The sequence below is a fragment of the Austrofundulus limnaeus genome, unplaced genomic scaffold (assembly GCF_001266775.1).
Source record: "Austrofundulus limnaeus strain Quisiro unplaced genomic scaffold, Austrofundulus_limnaeus-1.0 Scaffold42, whole genome shotgun sequence".
NCBI lineage: Eukaryota > Metazoa > Chordata > Actinopteri > Cyprinodontiformes > Rivulidae > Austrofundulus > Austrofundulus limnaeus.
Window position 1 is genome coordinate 699,895 of NW_013952444.1, and position 13,533 is coordinate 713,427.

At 40.9% G+C, this 13,533-nt stretch overlaps 1 protein-coding gene across 18 annotated transcripts in view; it reads right to left on the bottom strand.

Annotated features, from left to right (window-relative positions):
* The window catches only part of LOC106516884 (receptor-type tyrosine-protein phosphatase F), a 189,641-nt gene that overhangs the window by 33,765 nt on the left and 142,343 nt on the right, over nt 1-13,533 (bottom strand). For 12 of the 18 annotated variants that reach the window (XM_014007452.1, XM_014007456.1, XM_014007454.1 and 9 more), the window contains 3 exons: nt 6,038-6,189; nt 4,247-4,258; nt 2,178-2,290 (listed from right to left, as the gene is read on the bottom strand). In XM_014007452.1, the coding sequence (XP_013862906.1) occupies nt 2,178-2,290; nt 4,247-4,258; nt 6,038-6,189 (277 nt within the window). The remainder of the gene's footprint in view (nt 1-2,177; nt 2,291-4,246; nt 4,259-6,037; nt 6,190-13,533) is intronic. The other 6 variants (XM_014007455.1, XM_014007470.1, XM_014007460.1 and 3 more) reach the window with 1 other exon arrangement.

Genomic DNA, 13,533 nt, shown 5'->3' on the forward strand with positions numbered 1-13,533 from the left:
ATTATTATTATTATTATTATTATTATTATTATTATTATTATTATTAGAATAAGTGGTCAAACTACAATTCAGCTTATATAAAATAAATTTCCCTTGACAGGAAAACAAAAAAAGCAAAAAGCGTCTGAGTGCTGTGACCACTCAATGTAAAAATGGCAAGAATGCTGATTTAAATTAGACATTAGATATTTGCAAACACAATCTGAACAAAGTCCATCTGAGATAAATCTGGTATTTCAGTCAAGAAACTACATTTACACTGCTGGAGTCTTTAAAAGTAAAAAAAAAAAAAAACCTTTTAAAAAACATGCTGGAGACACGAGCTGTTGTTGGTTAGATGACTCAACAACAATAAGAATCAGAGCAGAAGTGTTCACCTGCTGGGGATGAATTAAATGCAGAAAGAGCAGGAGGATAAAGGAAAAGGCTGCTCAATATTCACTCAGTTCAAGCTTGAAGTCTCGTACGATTTCACGATCTAGACAAGAGCCTCTGTGATTCTCAATAAGCACCACACTTGAAGCAAAACAGAGAGGTGGTAAGGAAGGAAAAAGAAGGAAATAAGTGTTGACGTACAGAGAGAGTGAGGAGGGAGAGAATGAGAGGAAAGAAAAAGAGATTACCCTACAGGGGGAAATGGAAGACAAAAGCTGAGAGAGGCAGAGTGGGAGGATGGCAGAACCGGGCTCTTTTAGAGCAGCAGCACTGCTTAATTCCACTGCAGGAGTTCAAAGGGTTGTGTGTGTGTGTGTACGGCAAATGGGATCTTTAATAACCCGTGAGAAGGGATACACACATACTCACACACAAAAGAGGAAAAACACACACACATACACATCCGCGTGCACCAGGGCTGACATTTTCTCTCAGCTCCATTGTTCCCTCGGCCTGGCTCACCTTGACATCAGAGGCAGCAGGACTCATTACCAGCTGGGGTTGGGGGGGGGGGGGTGAATGAAACGAACTCATAGAGGGAGGAGGAGTGAGGACCAGGGAAGGAGGAAGAAGATCAGGAGGAAATAGGAAGGAGTCTGATGCTGAGATGAGCACCCCGATACAAGTCCCCCTCTTCTCCTACCCACCTACTTCCCAGCTGTGTGTGGACAGAATCTGAAATCTGTCAGCCTGACTCCACCGATACTGTCAGCTAGGTATGATGACCAAAATAAATACTTTAGTTTTGCTTAAAAGACCGTTTTTTTCCCCCATTGATCAAATTACCAGAGTTGTGATAAATGACAAAGCGAGCAGGACGTGGAGTTCAAACAGTTATAGCAGCTACAAACCACAAACAAACAGAAAAGATCCACAAATACCACAACTTAACAGAGAAATCCATCAAACGACTGAGGGAGACTTTCTATTCTCCACACAGGAGAGCTGCTCCGAAAAGCTTCTGCAGAGTTTGGCTGAGTTTAGAAAAAGAAATCTTGAAAACAACATTTATTATTGAAGTTTCAAGTTTTTTAGATATTTATCTTCAGTTATAAAGAACGAAAAATGTTACTATGCATTTTTATTATGAACAATACACTAGTAATAGCTGCAGTAATTTGTATCCTGACATTTTACACAATTTAACCACCTCTCACATACTGTATGTTCCTATATTTATCATCAAACCGACCATTTTGAATATGTGGAGGCTGATGTAATGTTATTTAGTTACAATGACTGATGTATAAATTTTAGTATGAGCCAGAATAAAATTTAACTACTATGTCCTACATTACAGCCTCTTTTTTTGGCTCATTATGTTTATTTAAACATAAAATGCAGCTTTGTTATGGAATGAGTTTGGCTCTGGGTCTTTCAATCATCCTTTAGCAGTACAAGCCAAAAGTTAACAAACTTAACTAATCAAAGATGTGCCTTGGTTTTTATTTTGAGTGATCCGGATCTGAATATGAGAGGCTCAGATTAGGGTCACTCCTGGATTATTAAGTTCCAGACTGGCTTAGCATACAGCTATCCCAAATCTTCCAAACAGGAGTGGGCTGCACACCTACCAAAGCAACAATTTTTCAACCTTGGAAACCCCTGATTAATGGAATTCTGCATGCAACAAACAAACATTCCTCAATTACAATTTTACACACAAGTATTTTATAGGAAACAGAGCAAACTTTAACTAAACTTTACAATAATGCATAAATGATTATTAGACTATCCATTACCTGGAGTTTGGTAGTTGAGTCTTCTCATCTCCACAGGATCAGAAGAGTTGGCTAACAAAGAGTCTTTCACTCCACCTGAGTGCTCATCTTTTGGTAAGGGCGATGCTCGCTTTCTGAGGTGGAAGAAACACACAATACGGCAATAATTACACCACACTCAGACTGTCTCGTGCTTAATACAGGCGTGCTAACTTAGTGACTGGTTCTGCAAGCAAACGGAGAGTAGAAATGACAGGATGATTTAAGATGACATCAATTATTACTCTCTGCACACACTTTGACTCATTCGCACACTTGATGAGGTTGATAGCACATTTAATGGCTCTCGAAACATGTTCTGAGGACCTGAAATCCAAGAGACGGTACATACGAGGGTCTTATCCCCATTAATTTGAGAAAAACTTGAATTTAATGCGTTTGAAGAAACACTATAATTTTGCTGGAGTGGGCTAGGTTGGGTTTGTTGCTGGGTAGGTGACAGCTGTTGTGTGGGGAACACGAGTATGTGTTTGGAAAGATTTAACTGTGTGTTTCTCTCTACTGCTGTGTATGTGTGCGCTAACAACACATTGTGTTTACTGGCTTTCCAGATTGAGAGGAAAACAGGCGGCTGCTGTAATTAGCTCATCAGCTGGGTGGCACAACACTGGATAATTAGAGCAGTTCTGCAGCACCTGTGCTGCCAGGCCTGGCCTAGCCGCGTCTAGCACAGCGCAGAACAGAACCGCGCAGCTTGGACCGGCTCAGCTCAGCCGACCATAGGTCCGTCCATCAGGCGGAGAAAGTAACCGCAAACGCAGCCCGCCTGTGTCCCAACAGGGAGCATCTGTTAACACACACACTGATGCACACACAGGCTCGCACACGTACAGCTGCAAAACTCACAAACCTCCTGACGGCAAATGGAAATGGGCAGAAAGAAGCGTCGAGGCGCCCTGTGGAAATTTCACATCTCATTGCACTCCATTTGCAAGTGGCGAGCACGGTTTTAAGAAGGAGCAGGGCCTTCTGTCGAGGCATGTCGTGGCGAGAATACACAAAGCCGGTGGTGCACATGCAGCCTTAACCTGGTCCACCCTCAGCTGCTGGAACCAGGGCCTGACCGCCACCTGTTATCTGGTGCTGCGGGGGGCTTAAGTTAATATGAGCGGCGTGACGGCTAATCTTTGACAAGCATCTCTTCTTCTCCAGCCGAGCGCTGAGCCGGACCGTGTCCAGTTTTCCCAGAGATCACCACAGGGTCCGGGATGGGCTGAGGGAGGGGGTAGGAGTTTGGCATCTGTGATCTGTTCTCTACACGTCTCATGTATCCCTCTGACCCAATCAGATGGCAATCTGCACATCGCTTTACTGCTGGCCCAAAGTAAACATGGCAGAAAACCCTGTGGGCTTATTAATCTCCTGCTTGAAATGAGGTTGAAGACGTGCGAGAACACACACACACGCACACGTATTTAACGCGAGTGCTTGTGTGAAGTAAAGGTTGTCGGTAATGAGGGTAGAACAGGGCCCTTTGTTAAAACTCCTGCCATGAGGAGGCAGAGAAAGAAAAAAAAATAGCCTAAAAGTGAAGGCATGAGTCTCGGTGGAAAATGTCAGCTTAAAAAGACGGGAACATGTCTTTTTGAACAGTTTCCCCGGCTGGCATTTACTTCACAATGGCCCATTCAGCAGCAGGTGATGCCTTGGCATATTCAGATGGGGCCAATCTTGAAGGGACGCACTGTCACTTGCTGGATAATGAAACACAGCATGGATACAAAACATGGCAGATAGGACAATCTGAGCAGGAACACTGGCACTAGATGTGGAACATGCACTGGAACATGAACGTGACCCGGGAGTTCCCCCGACCTCAGTCACCAAGGATTACAGAGTCCGCTGCCTCTCCTGTCTTACACGTCTTGTCCAAATCAGCCTGGACAGTTTTTAACGCTACTTAAAGGTTTTGTTGTTGTTGTTTTTTTAAAGCAGAGAGGGAGCCAACTCTGCAACCCAATGAACACATGGACACCAATTTCACAACACGAATGAGATGGATACATGAAGTTAGAATTAATGTTACCCACCTTTCCTGTTTGCTGCATTTATAGGGGCAAAAAAAAAGATAAAAAGGGGAGGAGTTAATGTGTACTTCCTACCCATGAACTTATCTTATTTCTGCATATATTTTGTTCTAAACCTTTGCCATCTAAAAATCTCAGCCAAAAATTTGTATGAACAGAAGAAAAAAAATTCAAATAATTGCCCGAGGCTTTTGAGAACAGTTTCATCATTATTTGCTGATGGTTGGTCTTGGTGACTCTGCAGGTACCAGTAGCAACCAGAGCTACTTTGTGATTATTTCTATGCACATTTACTGCCAGTACACAGTGAAAAGGGCACACAGCCTCCTCCCTACAGTCCCTTCTGTCAATCTCTATCTACACAGAGAAAGGACTTTCAGACAGAGGATGTGCTGCTCAGCAGTGAGCTGTCTCAAGGCCTATTATTAACCAGCGGCTTCTTAAGTCCACTGGAGACAGCGGCTGCACATTCTGTGGATGGCAGGTTGGAGAACAGGTACCATGTGAAATGCAGAATCTGTAATGGAGCTGCCAGGGCAAGACAGAATGTGGGACTTAATCAGGGCGAAGCAAAGATGAGTAAATAATGGTTTGCTGGTAATAGATTTCTGTTGAAATGGTATCTTTATAATGTCCAAATCACATTAACGTTTTAATTACGTTCCTCTGCTGAAAGACGCTACACTGGTACTAATGGGTCATAAAAGAAGTGTAGAAAAACATAATTATTTATAAAAAAAATCAGTTAATGTAAAAAAAAAATATGAAACTATTTGAAAATACTGAAAAACAAGTATTCATTTTAGCTTAATTTCATCAGCAACACGTAATTTATTTGGGTTGAACGTTGGTGAAATTGGCCCATTAATCATTTGATATATATACAATTAAAAAACTTTACTGTGACAAAGAATTTAAAGAAACAGAAACAAAATGAAACCTAAATGCAATTATTTTACAAACCTATAAATCATAGAGCTGTTTTACCTAGAAGCATAAGAACAGGATACAAAAATGTATATTTTAACAACCACAGATAATCAAGTAAATTATGTTTTGTTTGATTGTAAACTATGCTTCATTTGAATAAATTCTGGGGATAAAAAGGGCAGACATTATAAGATTTATTCTTTTTCTGTTACCTTTCATTTTATTTTGATTTGTGTATTTTCTTTGTTTTTATTGTATATAGTTCATTTTTAATGAAATTAATACATTTTTTGAATTGAACTGAAAGTATTGTTAAATTAAGACCCGATCATGAAACTGTTTTACTCCAAGCGGTACAATTCCTTGTTTGTCTGAACCTCCAGAGCATTTTGTTGGTCTGTTTGTAATCACGGCATACTGTGCAGAGCCCGCTCAAGTGCTTTAAGGAGATATTGACTGAGCTTTTAGCTAAGCCCTCTGCTGCAGCCTTCTGTTTCTGATTTAAAATGACCAACAGTGTTGCCGAAACACATTTTTCACTCCTATCTAAGAGCATTTGACAGCCAAGCTGTGATTTTATTAGAGCGGCTATGTCAGCTGCCAATTCTTCTGACACTTCACATAGTATTGTTGACAACAGCCAACTGGGCCAGAATCTTTTGTCTGAGTTACAAATCAATTCTTTTCCCATCACACTGTATACTGTGGTAAGGAAACTGGGTGTTATTGTTTGGATTGTGAGGAGCCAGCATCTCATTTCCATTCCTGATGCAACCAGGAGAAATCTACAATCATCAGTGCCACTGCAGTTTCACCTCAAACCAACAAAAAACGTCAAACATAAACACAAGCAGGAAGTTGTACTTTTTAAACAGAAGGATGGCGATCACAATGATGATGATGACGATCACTGCTAGTACCGGCCCCATGACCCACAACATTTCAGGCTGATCCATCCCGTGTTCTGCAGGCTTGATCTGGATCAGGTCTGAGTAGGGACTGGCTGAAAAAGTCATCTGTAAAAGAAAACAGAAAAGGTAAAATTACGCTACATGAGAGCCGAGTTTCTTCAGACTGAAAACAAACAACATGTGCAAAGTTTTCCTGTTATAACATAATTTATTCCCAAAGGGGTTTGTCTTGTCAAGTCAGACACTAAGGACAGAAAGAGAGTGACAGAATTGTATCATACAGCTCTTTCTGTTGCTAGAGTAACTGTATGCGCTGCAGATTTCTTCTTATGCTATTTTAGTAATGGGACACACTTTAAGGATGGAGCAAGACAACCTGCAACAAAGAGCACCAAACCCAAATGACACTTTCGTGAAAAACAACCATCTTGGCTACTGAGATGATTTTTTTCTATTAAAGGGATCCATGATTAGTTGTAACATTAGACTTATTTAATAAACATATATTTTAACTGTAAAATAAAGACTGTAAAAATTTGTAGGATGTTCAGTTTTTATAATTTTTTAAACTAAAGGTTTAAAATTAAATTACAAGGATGGGGCCATTTTATTTACACACAAAGCATTCTGGGTAAATGATGACGTGGATAGGTCCTCGGTGCGAGGTTTGCTAGTGCGCTATATCCACCCTGAAGGTTAATCTTGGACAATATCTGATGATCGACTCTTTTAAATGAAACCAGAGAGCGTTGACAGAGAGGAGAAGGTAGAAATGACTCAGCCTGTAACTGAAAATATGAATGGAGGACAACAGAGCTGCTTCATGGAAGAAGAACCTCAGTTTAGCCTGTTAGCTTTAGCGTTAGCCCCGACGCTATCAGCATATATATGTATTAGCTCAGTGCTACACATTCTCCTCTCATCACTGAGGTCCTCCATCCACATGACAGAGAGGGGAACGCAAAAATGACTCAGCTGCAACTGAAAATATGGATGGAGGACCTCAGTTTAGCTTGTTAGTTTGTCGTGCTAGCACCAAGCTAATACATATAAGGCAATATAGTGTTGGCGCTAGCGGAATTGCTAACAGGCTAAGCTGAGGTTCTTCTTCCATGAAGCAGCTCTGTTGTCCTCCATCCATATTTTCAGTTACAGACTGAGTCATTTCTACCTTCTCCTCTGTCAACGCTCTGGTTTCATTTAAAAGAGTCGATCATCAGATATTGTCCAAGATTAACCTTCAAGGTGGATAAAGCTCGCTAGCAGCCTCGCACCGAGGACCTATCCACGTCATCATTTACCCAGAATGCTAGGTGTGTAAATAAAATGGCTCCATCCGTGTTAAAACATATTTTTAAAAATTTTAAAAACTAAACAGCCTACAGTATTTTTACAGTCTTTATTTTACAGTTAAAATATACGTTTATCAAATAAAGTCTAATGTTACAACTAATCAGGGATCCCTTTAAGGATGAAGCAAAACAACCTGCAACAAAGAGCGCCAAACCCAAATGACACTTCCTTATGAAAAACAACCATCTTGGCTACTGAGATTATTTTTTTTTCTATTAAAGAATTTCAGTTTGAGGAGACTGAGACGGCTGATGACGGAGTGAGCGTTAGACAAGTAAGTGCGAGTGGTAAAGACAGAAAGGTGTGGATGAGTGCGCATGTCTTAGTTCGCTGAGATAAATGGGGGCACGGACGAGGACTCGTCTCTTCTTCATTAGTGTTCACACCGTGACGCAGGAGGAGGGGAAGAGAGAGGTGACGGTAAGGGTGCGTTTCCACCTTGGTTGTAAATGAGACATCTTCCCACTTATCGTCTCTAAATGACGGAGGGGGAGGGCTGGAGCGGAGGCACGTAGGTGTGTGAGAGTGAGAGGTTTTTTTTTGAGGAATGAGTTGACAAAGCGATGCAGGATGATGTTTAAAAAAAGGAGTCGCAAAAAGGGAGAATAACTGAGGAGAGCTAGCTGACAGATGAGAGAGAGGGAGGTGTGCGGCATCTGTCATTAGAGCTCAGCATGCCGCCTATTGAATGTTGATAGGATATGCAGGTAGGGGAAGGGAGCGGGGTGCACTGAGGGGTATGGGTGACAGATCGCAGACCTCGAAGGGAATTGGGCTCCCAGCATGCAGCAGGAGTGGTGGGGCAGCAGGCAGCAGTAATCCGCATCATTAGCTGCACAGTAGCCCGCTCTTTGGCACACAGGCAGATATTAATTGGAAAGATAAGCTGAGATGAGCTCAAAGAGTCCTGCGCTCTGTCATATAGTGCTGGTATCTCTTATACTCTTGGGCAACTGCCGGAAAAAATTTACATTATGGGTGTGTGCGCCTTACAGCATGTCTCAATCGTGTACGTGCAAACCAGCGTGCACTGATATTAGGCACAGACGCGAGATAACTCAAGCAGGAAAGTGAAAAGATTCACATTTTCATATAACAGCGGTAGCTTGCAGCAGCATTTCCATTTATCTTTTCCTCTCGCACATACAAACACACACTGTGAGATGAGTTTGCTGTGCTTTTGGGAGGAACCTATTATCTAAGAGCAAAGAGAAGCAGCACTGCAAAGGAACGCTGCTAGTGTGACGACACCTCGAGGCTTCCTGTTCTTTCTGGAGGGCCCAAAAGAGGCTTAGGGACGTAACCCTGCAGGGAATCCTGGGAAAATGTTCCCTTTTTTTTTTTGGCCATAGTAACAAATAACTGCAGCTGTTCTTTCAGAGACGGATAAGAGAGGAAGAGCAGGGAGAGGTCTGAACAAAAAAGAGAGAGCTTTTTGTCTGTTGGTCACGGCGATGTAGTGGGATCATCCATTTGAACGGCCCTAATATCTGATAAAAGCTCAGTCACGCAGCTAATAATGCTTCTGCCCTCGCAGAGCAGTATCACAAAGAGGCAGTGGTGCTGTGAAGGAATGTGTGAGTCTGAGAGTGAGTCAGACAGTGAGAGACATTAGTAGATCTCTTACAACTTGAATTATTGTGTCTTTCTGTGTGTACTTTTGGACAGGAACGGGTCATGAGAGGTTCACTTTCGTTACGTGCAATCCCTACGCTTTTAAGTATGGATGGCCAGAGTAGATAACGTTCAGGTATTAAGCTTTGTATTTTTGACCCCTGTTGAACAGCACTTCTGAGATCTGAAATGCCTCTGCAGCTGATGAAAATTCAACGCACATATTCACGCTAAGGCTGAAGATTTTCTTACTGTATTTTAAATTCAGGTTGAGGAAACACTAAACTATAAGAGGTAATTATAGTATGGTTTCCACATCATGTGTGGCTGCAAAAATGTACTTGTGCTCTTGGATGATCTGAAGTTGTTCATGTGCACCAGTTTAAAAAGGCCCCGACTGTGGCAAGCTTTTTGAATGCATGTATCTTTGAGGAATTTCATGTTTATTTTTGAGAAATATTTTTGTAAATATATTTATTTTAAATTAGCATTTTTGGTATAAATCTCTTAAAATAGATGTTTCTAACTGTATATACAGTTTTTATTGTGATTTTTATGTTTAAACTTGTATGAATGTTTGTTTTATGGGACTACAGATGGAAATGAGCATTTTGCTAAATCCGGTATATTTACGACAACATTGTGCCTTTATTAAGATGTACTGTCCCATTTAAATAAAATCAGTTAATCAATTAACTCTAATGTAGTGTTCATTTCACGTTATATAATTTCTATCTGTTTCTCTTTTTACTGTTCTTATATTTCTCTTCAACTTTTTCTTTTCCTTCTTTACTATAGTATTAAAAAAAGCCACTGATGATGCAGAAATTAAGAAACTAACATTCAGTTTTGTTTTCTACTGAAGTGGCAAAAAAAAAAAAACAACAACTCTAATGTAAAAAATTCACAATATTTTTATACTCCTCATGTGCTACACTAGCAGATTATCTTTATTTGCAATTGTGAAGTTGCAGATTCATTTTACAAGCAAATATGTGTGGAATTCATGGAAATTGATCTTATTTGTGCCTCAAATTTAGCTGTCATCAGCAACAACTGAAACAATCACAAGCTGTAACCCTATCATAGCTTCATCATAGTCGTATCTTTTGATCTGGAACTCAGACAGTCAATAAGCTTCTTCAAGTGTTTGAAACTCGAGTGCCAAAAGAAGTAGTAGTAATCCATTTTATTGAGTCAGTCTCATGCTTATTTCAGATTATCTGCAATTCAAAACTCATTTTCAGCTAATTTAGCTAAGAATTTTTCTCTATTGAAATAAGAAAAGGAATCACAGAGCTGTTTAAAAGTTTTGAGCACTGGACCTAAACAGATTTTATGAGACAATCAAAATGCAGAAAATAAATTGGATATTGGACAGAGATTTGATAAAGTTCTGGTAAAACCAGGTGAGAGGAGGCAGCAAAGAAAGCAGCACGTATACGGCAATTCAGTTCTGAATGAACGACTGCAAGTGTTTGGTTATTTCTGTAAGTGTGTATGTGTTAGAGTGAGCATACGTGGAACATCGGTTTGTCAAAACCTTTTGTCAAACTCCTCTGAGCCTCTACAAGTGAATCTGTTTGTCTAGGTTGCAGCCGCTGAAGTGTGTGCCTGTGTGTGTGTGCGTGCGTGTGTGTGTGTGTGTGTGTGTATGAGTCCAAGTGTTTGTCTGAGACACAGTAAGTGAACACAAGAGGGAGTGGGCGATGAGAGATGACTGAGGAAGAGACAGAGAGGGAGAGTGTGGCAGAGGTGTCATGGCAGCAGCAGATATCCAACGTGCTATCTAGGCCTGTGGGCTACGCAGCCTCTTCAGTCAGCCACCGCTCTGCCAGCCCCCGAACGCAGGGATCTGCTCCGCGCGGCGCAGGCACGCTTGTTTCAATTCATCGTTGACCCAGCTAGCTCCCCGCCTCTCCAAAAATGGCTTAAATAAGCCGCAGGGCGTGCGCCAGACAAACAAACACGCGGAGACGCCTGTTATGTATCTGCAGCTCACTCTGCCATCCCCGGGGAGGCTGAGGAGCCCACACGTTCCTCCATGCTGCAATGGCATAGTGAAAGCCAGAGCGGGAGGGTGAGGAGACCAAAAAATACGAGGTACAAAAAGTGAGGGAGATAGTCTGTCTTTATCTATATGGAACAGAAATGTGCTGTCTAGTCTGATGAATCCTTTGTGATGACCCCTCTCCTTTGTCCCTGAGTTCTTTCCTTATGCTCTGTTCTGCACTTACTTTTGCCCTCTGACGTCCCTTCCACCATTCAGGACCAGAAACTGCTCTTAGTCATGCTTTCAAGCAATCTGAATACCAAACTGCTATTTGAAGAACTTGTCATGAAGCAACTGAAGGAACATGTAAAATTATCTAGTCTTTTTTAACAAAAGATATTCAGAATCAAACACATAATCTGCCTTTTGGTTTTAGGAAGATGCAGGATTTTTAAAATGAATCTTTAAAACTCAAGTTAAATGACTCCTAATTAACTCCTAGTCAAATTATGGCCTAATACTAATTTTTTTTTAAATTTGTGCATATTAGGGGTATAAGAAAATCTGTTATACTGAAATATCACTATATGTCATTTCTCGATACTGTATCGATTCTCTAAAGAAAGGGTTCTCAAGTTTTTCCATGCCAAGCCCCCCACCCTCAAACAGCATTAGCTTCTGGCTGCACCCACTTGCAGTCGTGACTTAAAATGTAAACTTTCGTACCAGTGGTTAATTTTTGTGTTGTAATTTAGTCTCCTGACACTAGTTGGCAGCAGTCAGCCAGCCATTTGGCTCCTCCACTCCTGAGGAGAACACTGAGAGGCACCTTGCTGCAGCAAACAGTAAGGGGCGGGGTCGGGTCCGATGTGTCAGACACATACCATATTTGCAAGTAGCGTTAAATGACCTCATTTTAACCCCACAAATTTGAAACCTCAGGTTAACCCTTGATTCGTTTATATCCATCCCCCAGACCTCAAACTCTAAAAGATAACCCCAGAGGTTTAATGTCTCAGGTTAACCTGGTACAGGAAATGGCGCCCCCTTCATTTCTGGAGTGCAATGACGCTACTTCCAAATATGGTATCGCTACTTCCAAATATGGTATCGCTACTTCCAAATATGGTATGGGTCTGACACATCGGACCCGACCCCGCCCCTTACTGTCTGCTGCAGCGAGGTGTACTTGAGAACACTAGCTCAAATGTTAACATTGTGAGTAAACGTTAGCACTCTGTACTGATGGCTGAATCTGAGCAGATTAGCCTGGAATCAGATGAGGCAGGGTGGCCCACTGCCCCTTAATAGTCGAGATATCCCATATTTTAAGTAAAACTAAAGTGTCCCACATGTGACGCTCTTTCTCCCGACTGCAGCCTGGAAGCAGAGCTGTCACGATCCAGCAGGCAGGTAAGCCCTTCAGCCCTCGCCAAGATGAAAGGTGTCCCCTAGGGACTGTACTGAAGTGGCCAAATGCAACGATCATATGAAACACTGAGTGCACAGAAATGATTGGCGTAGTAACATGGACTGTGGCAGCTTCATTTGATTCATTTACTGAACTTTAGCACAAGATTGGCTATTGTTAATGCAGTGGGTGACTATATATATATATTTTTTTTTTAAATAAATCAATATTAGAAATCTAAAAGCTGCCGCATAGATACAGTATTATCAAACTATTTATTAGCATTTTTGTCCTAATCATTGAAAACATGGATTAAATAAGAAATATAAAACATATAAAAGATATAAAACATAGTGAGTTTTTAAAATAAAAATTTCTGGAGGGAAAATGGCAATGTGTCACAATATATTGCCTCGCAGTATCGCAATATATCGCAATAAATCATCATGACCCTTGTATGTATCACCAAATTCTTGTCATTACACAACCCTACTGCTTATCAATTTATATTCAAAGTACTTTTATTTTGTATCAGCTTATCATTTTTATTATTTTACAACTGTGAACTTTTTCAATCAGCTTATCCTTTTATTGATCACTTAATCTATGACTGACCATAAAGGACCAGTGATGGGATTTAACATATCAATCAGAGCCCAAACTTTTAAATGTTGCAAGATGTTTTGTCCTGATGAGAAAGGTCACTGCTGTTAGAAATGTTGCTGTAGGAAGACACAAATGCTCTGCAACAATGTTCAGGTTGGTGGTAAGAGTCAAAACTACATTTTTTTTCCCTGCAGAACTAAATAAAGAGTTTTCCACCTCATTTATCAGTGCTTTGTATATGACTGATCCGTGTATGCATCTGTATGATAAATTGGACACTCGCTTGTAATTCTGTGTTCCTTTGTGCTCCTCTCTTATAAATAACTAAAATGTACCATAAATAAATAAAAGGAATCTAGATAACTGCAGGCATCGCTGGAGGAAGGCTCCTCTGGAGTAGATGTGACACAGCACAGCCGAACATTTGTTGCCTACATCTGTGCTATCCCTGAAAAGTTGGACTTGAATATGC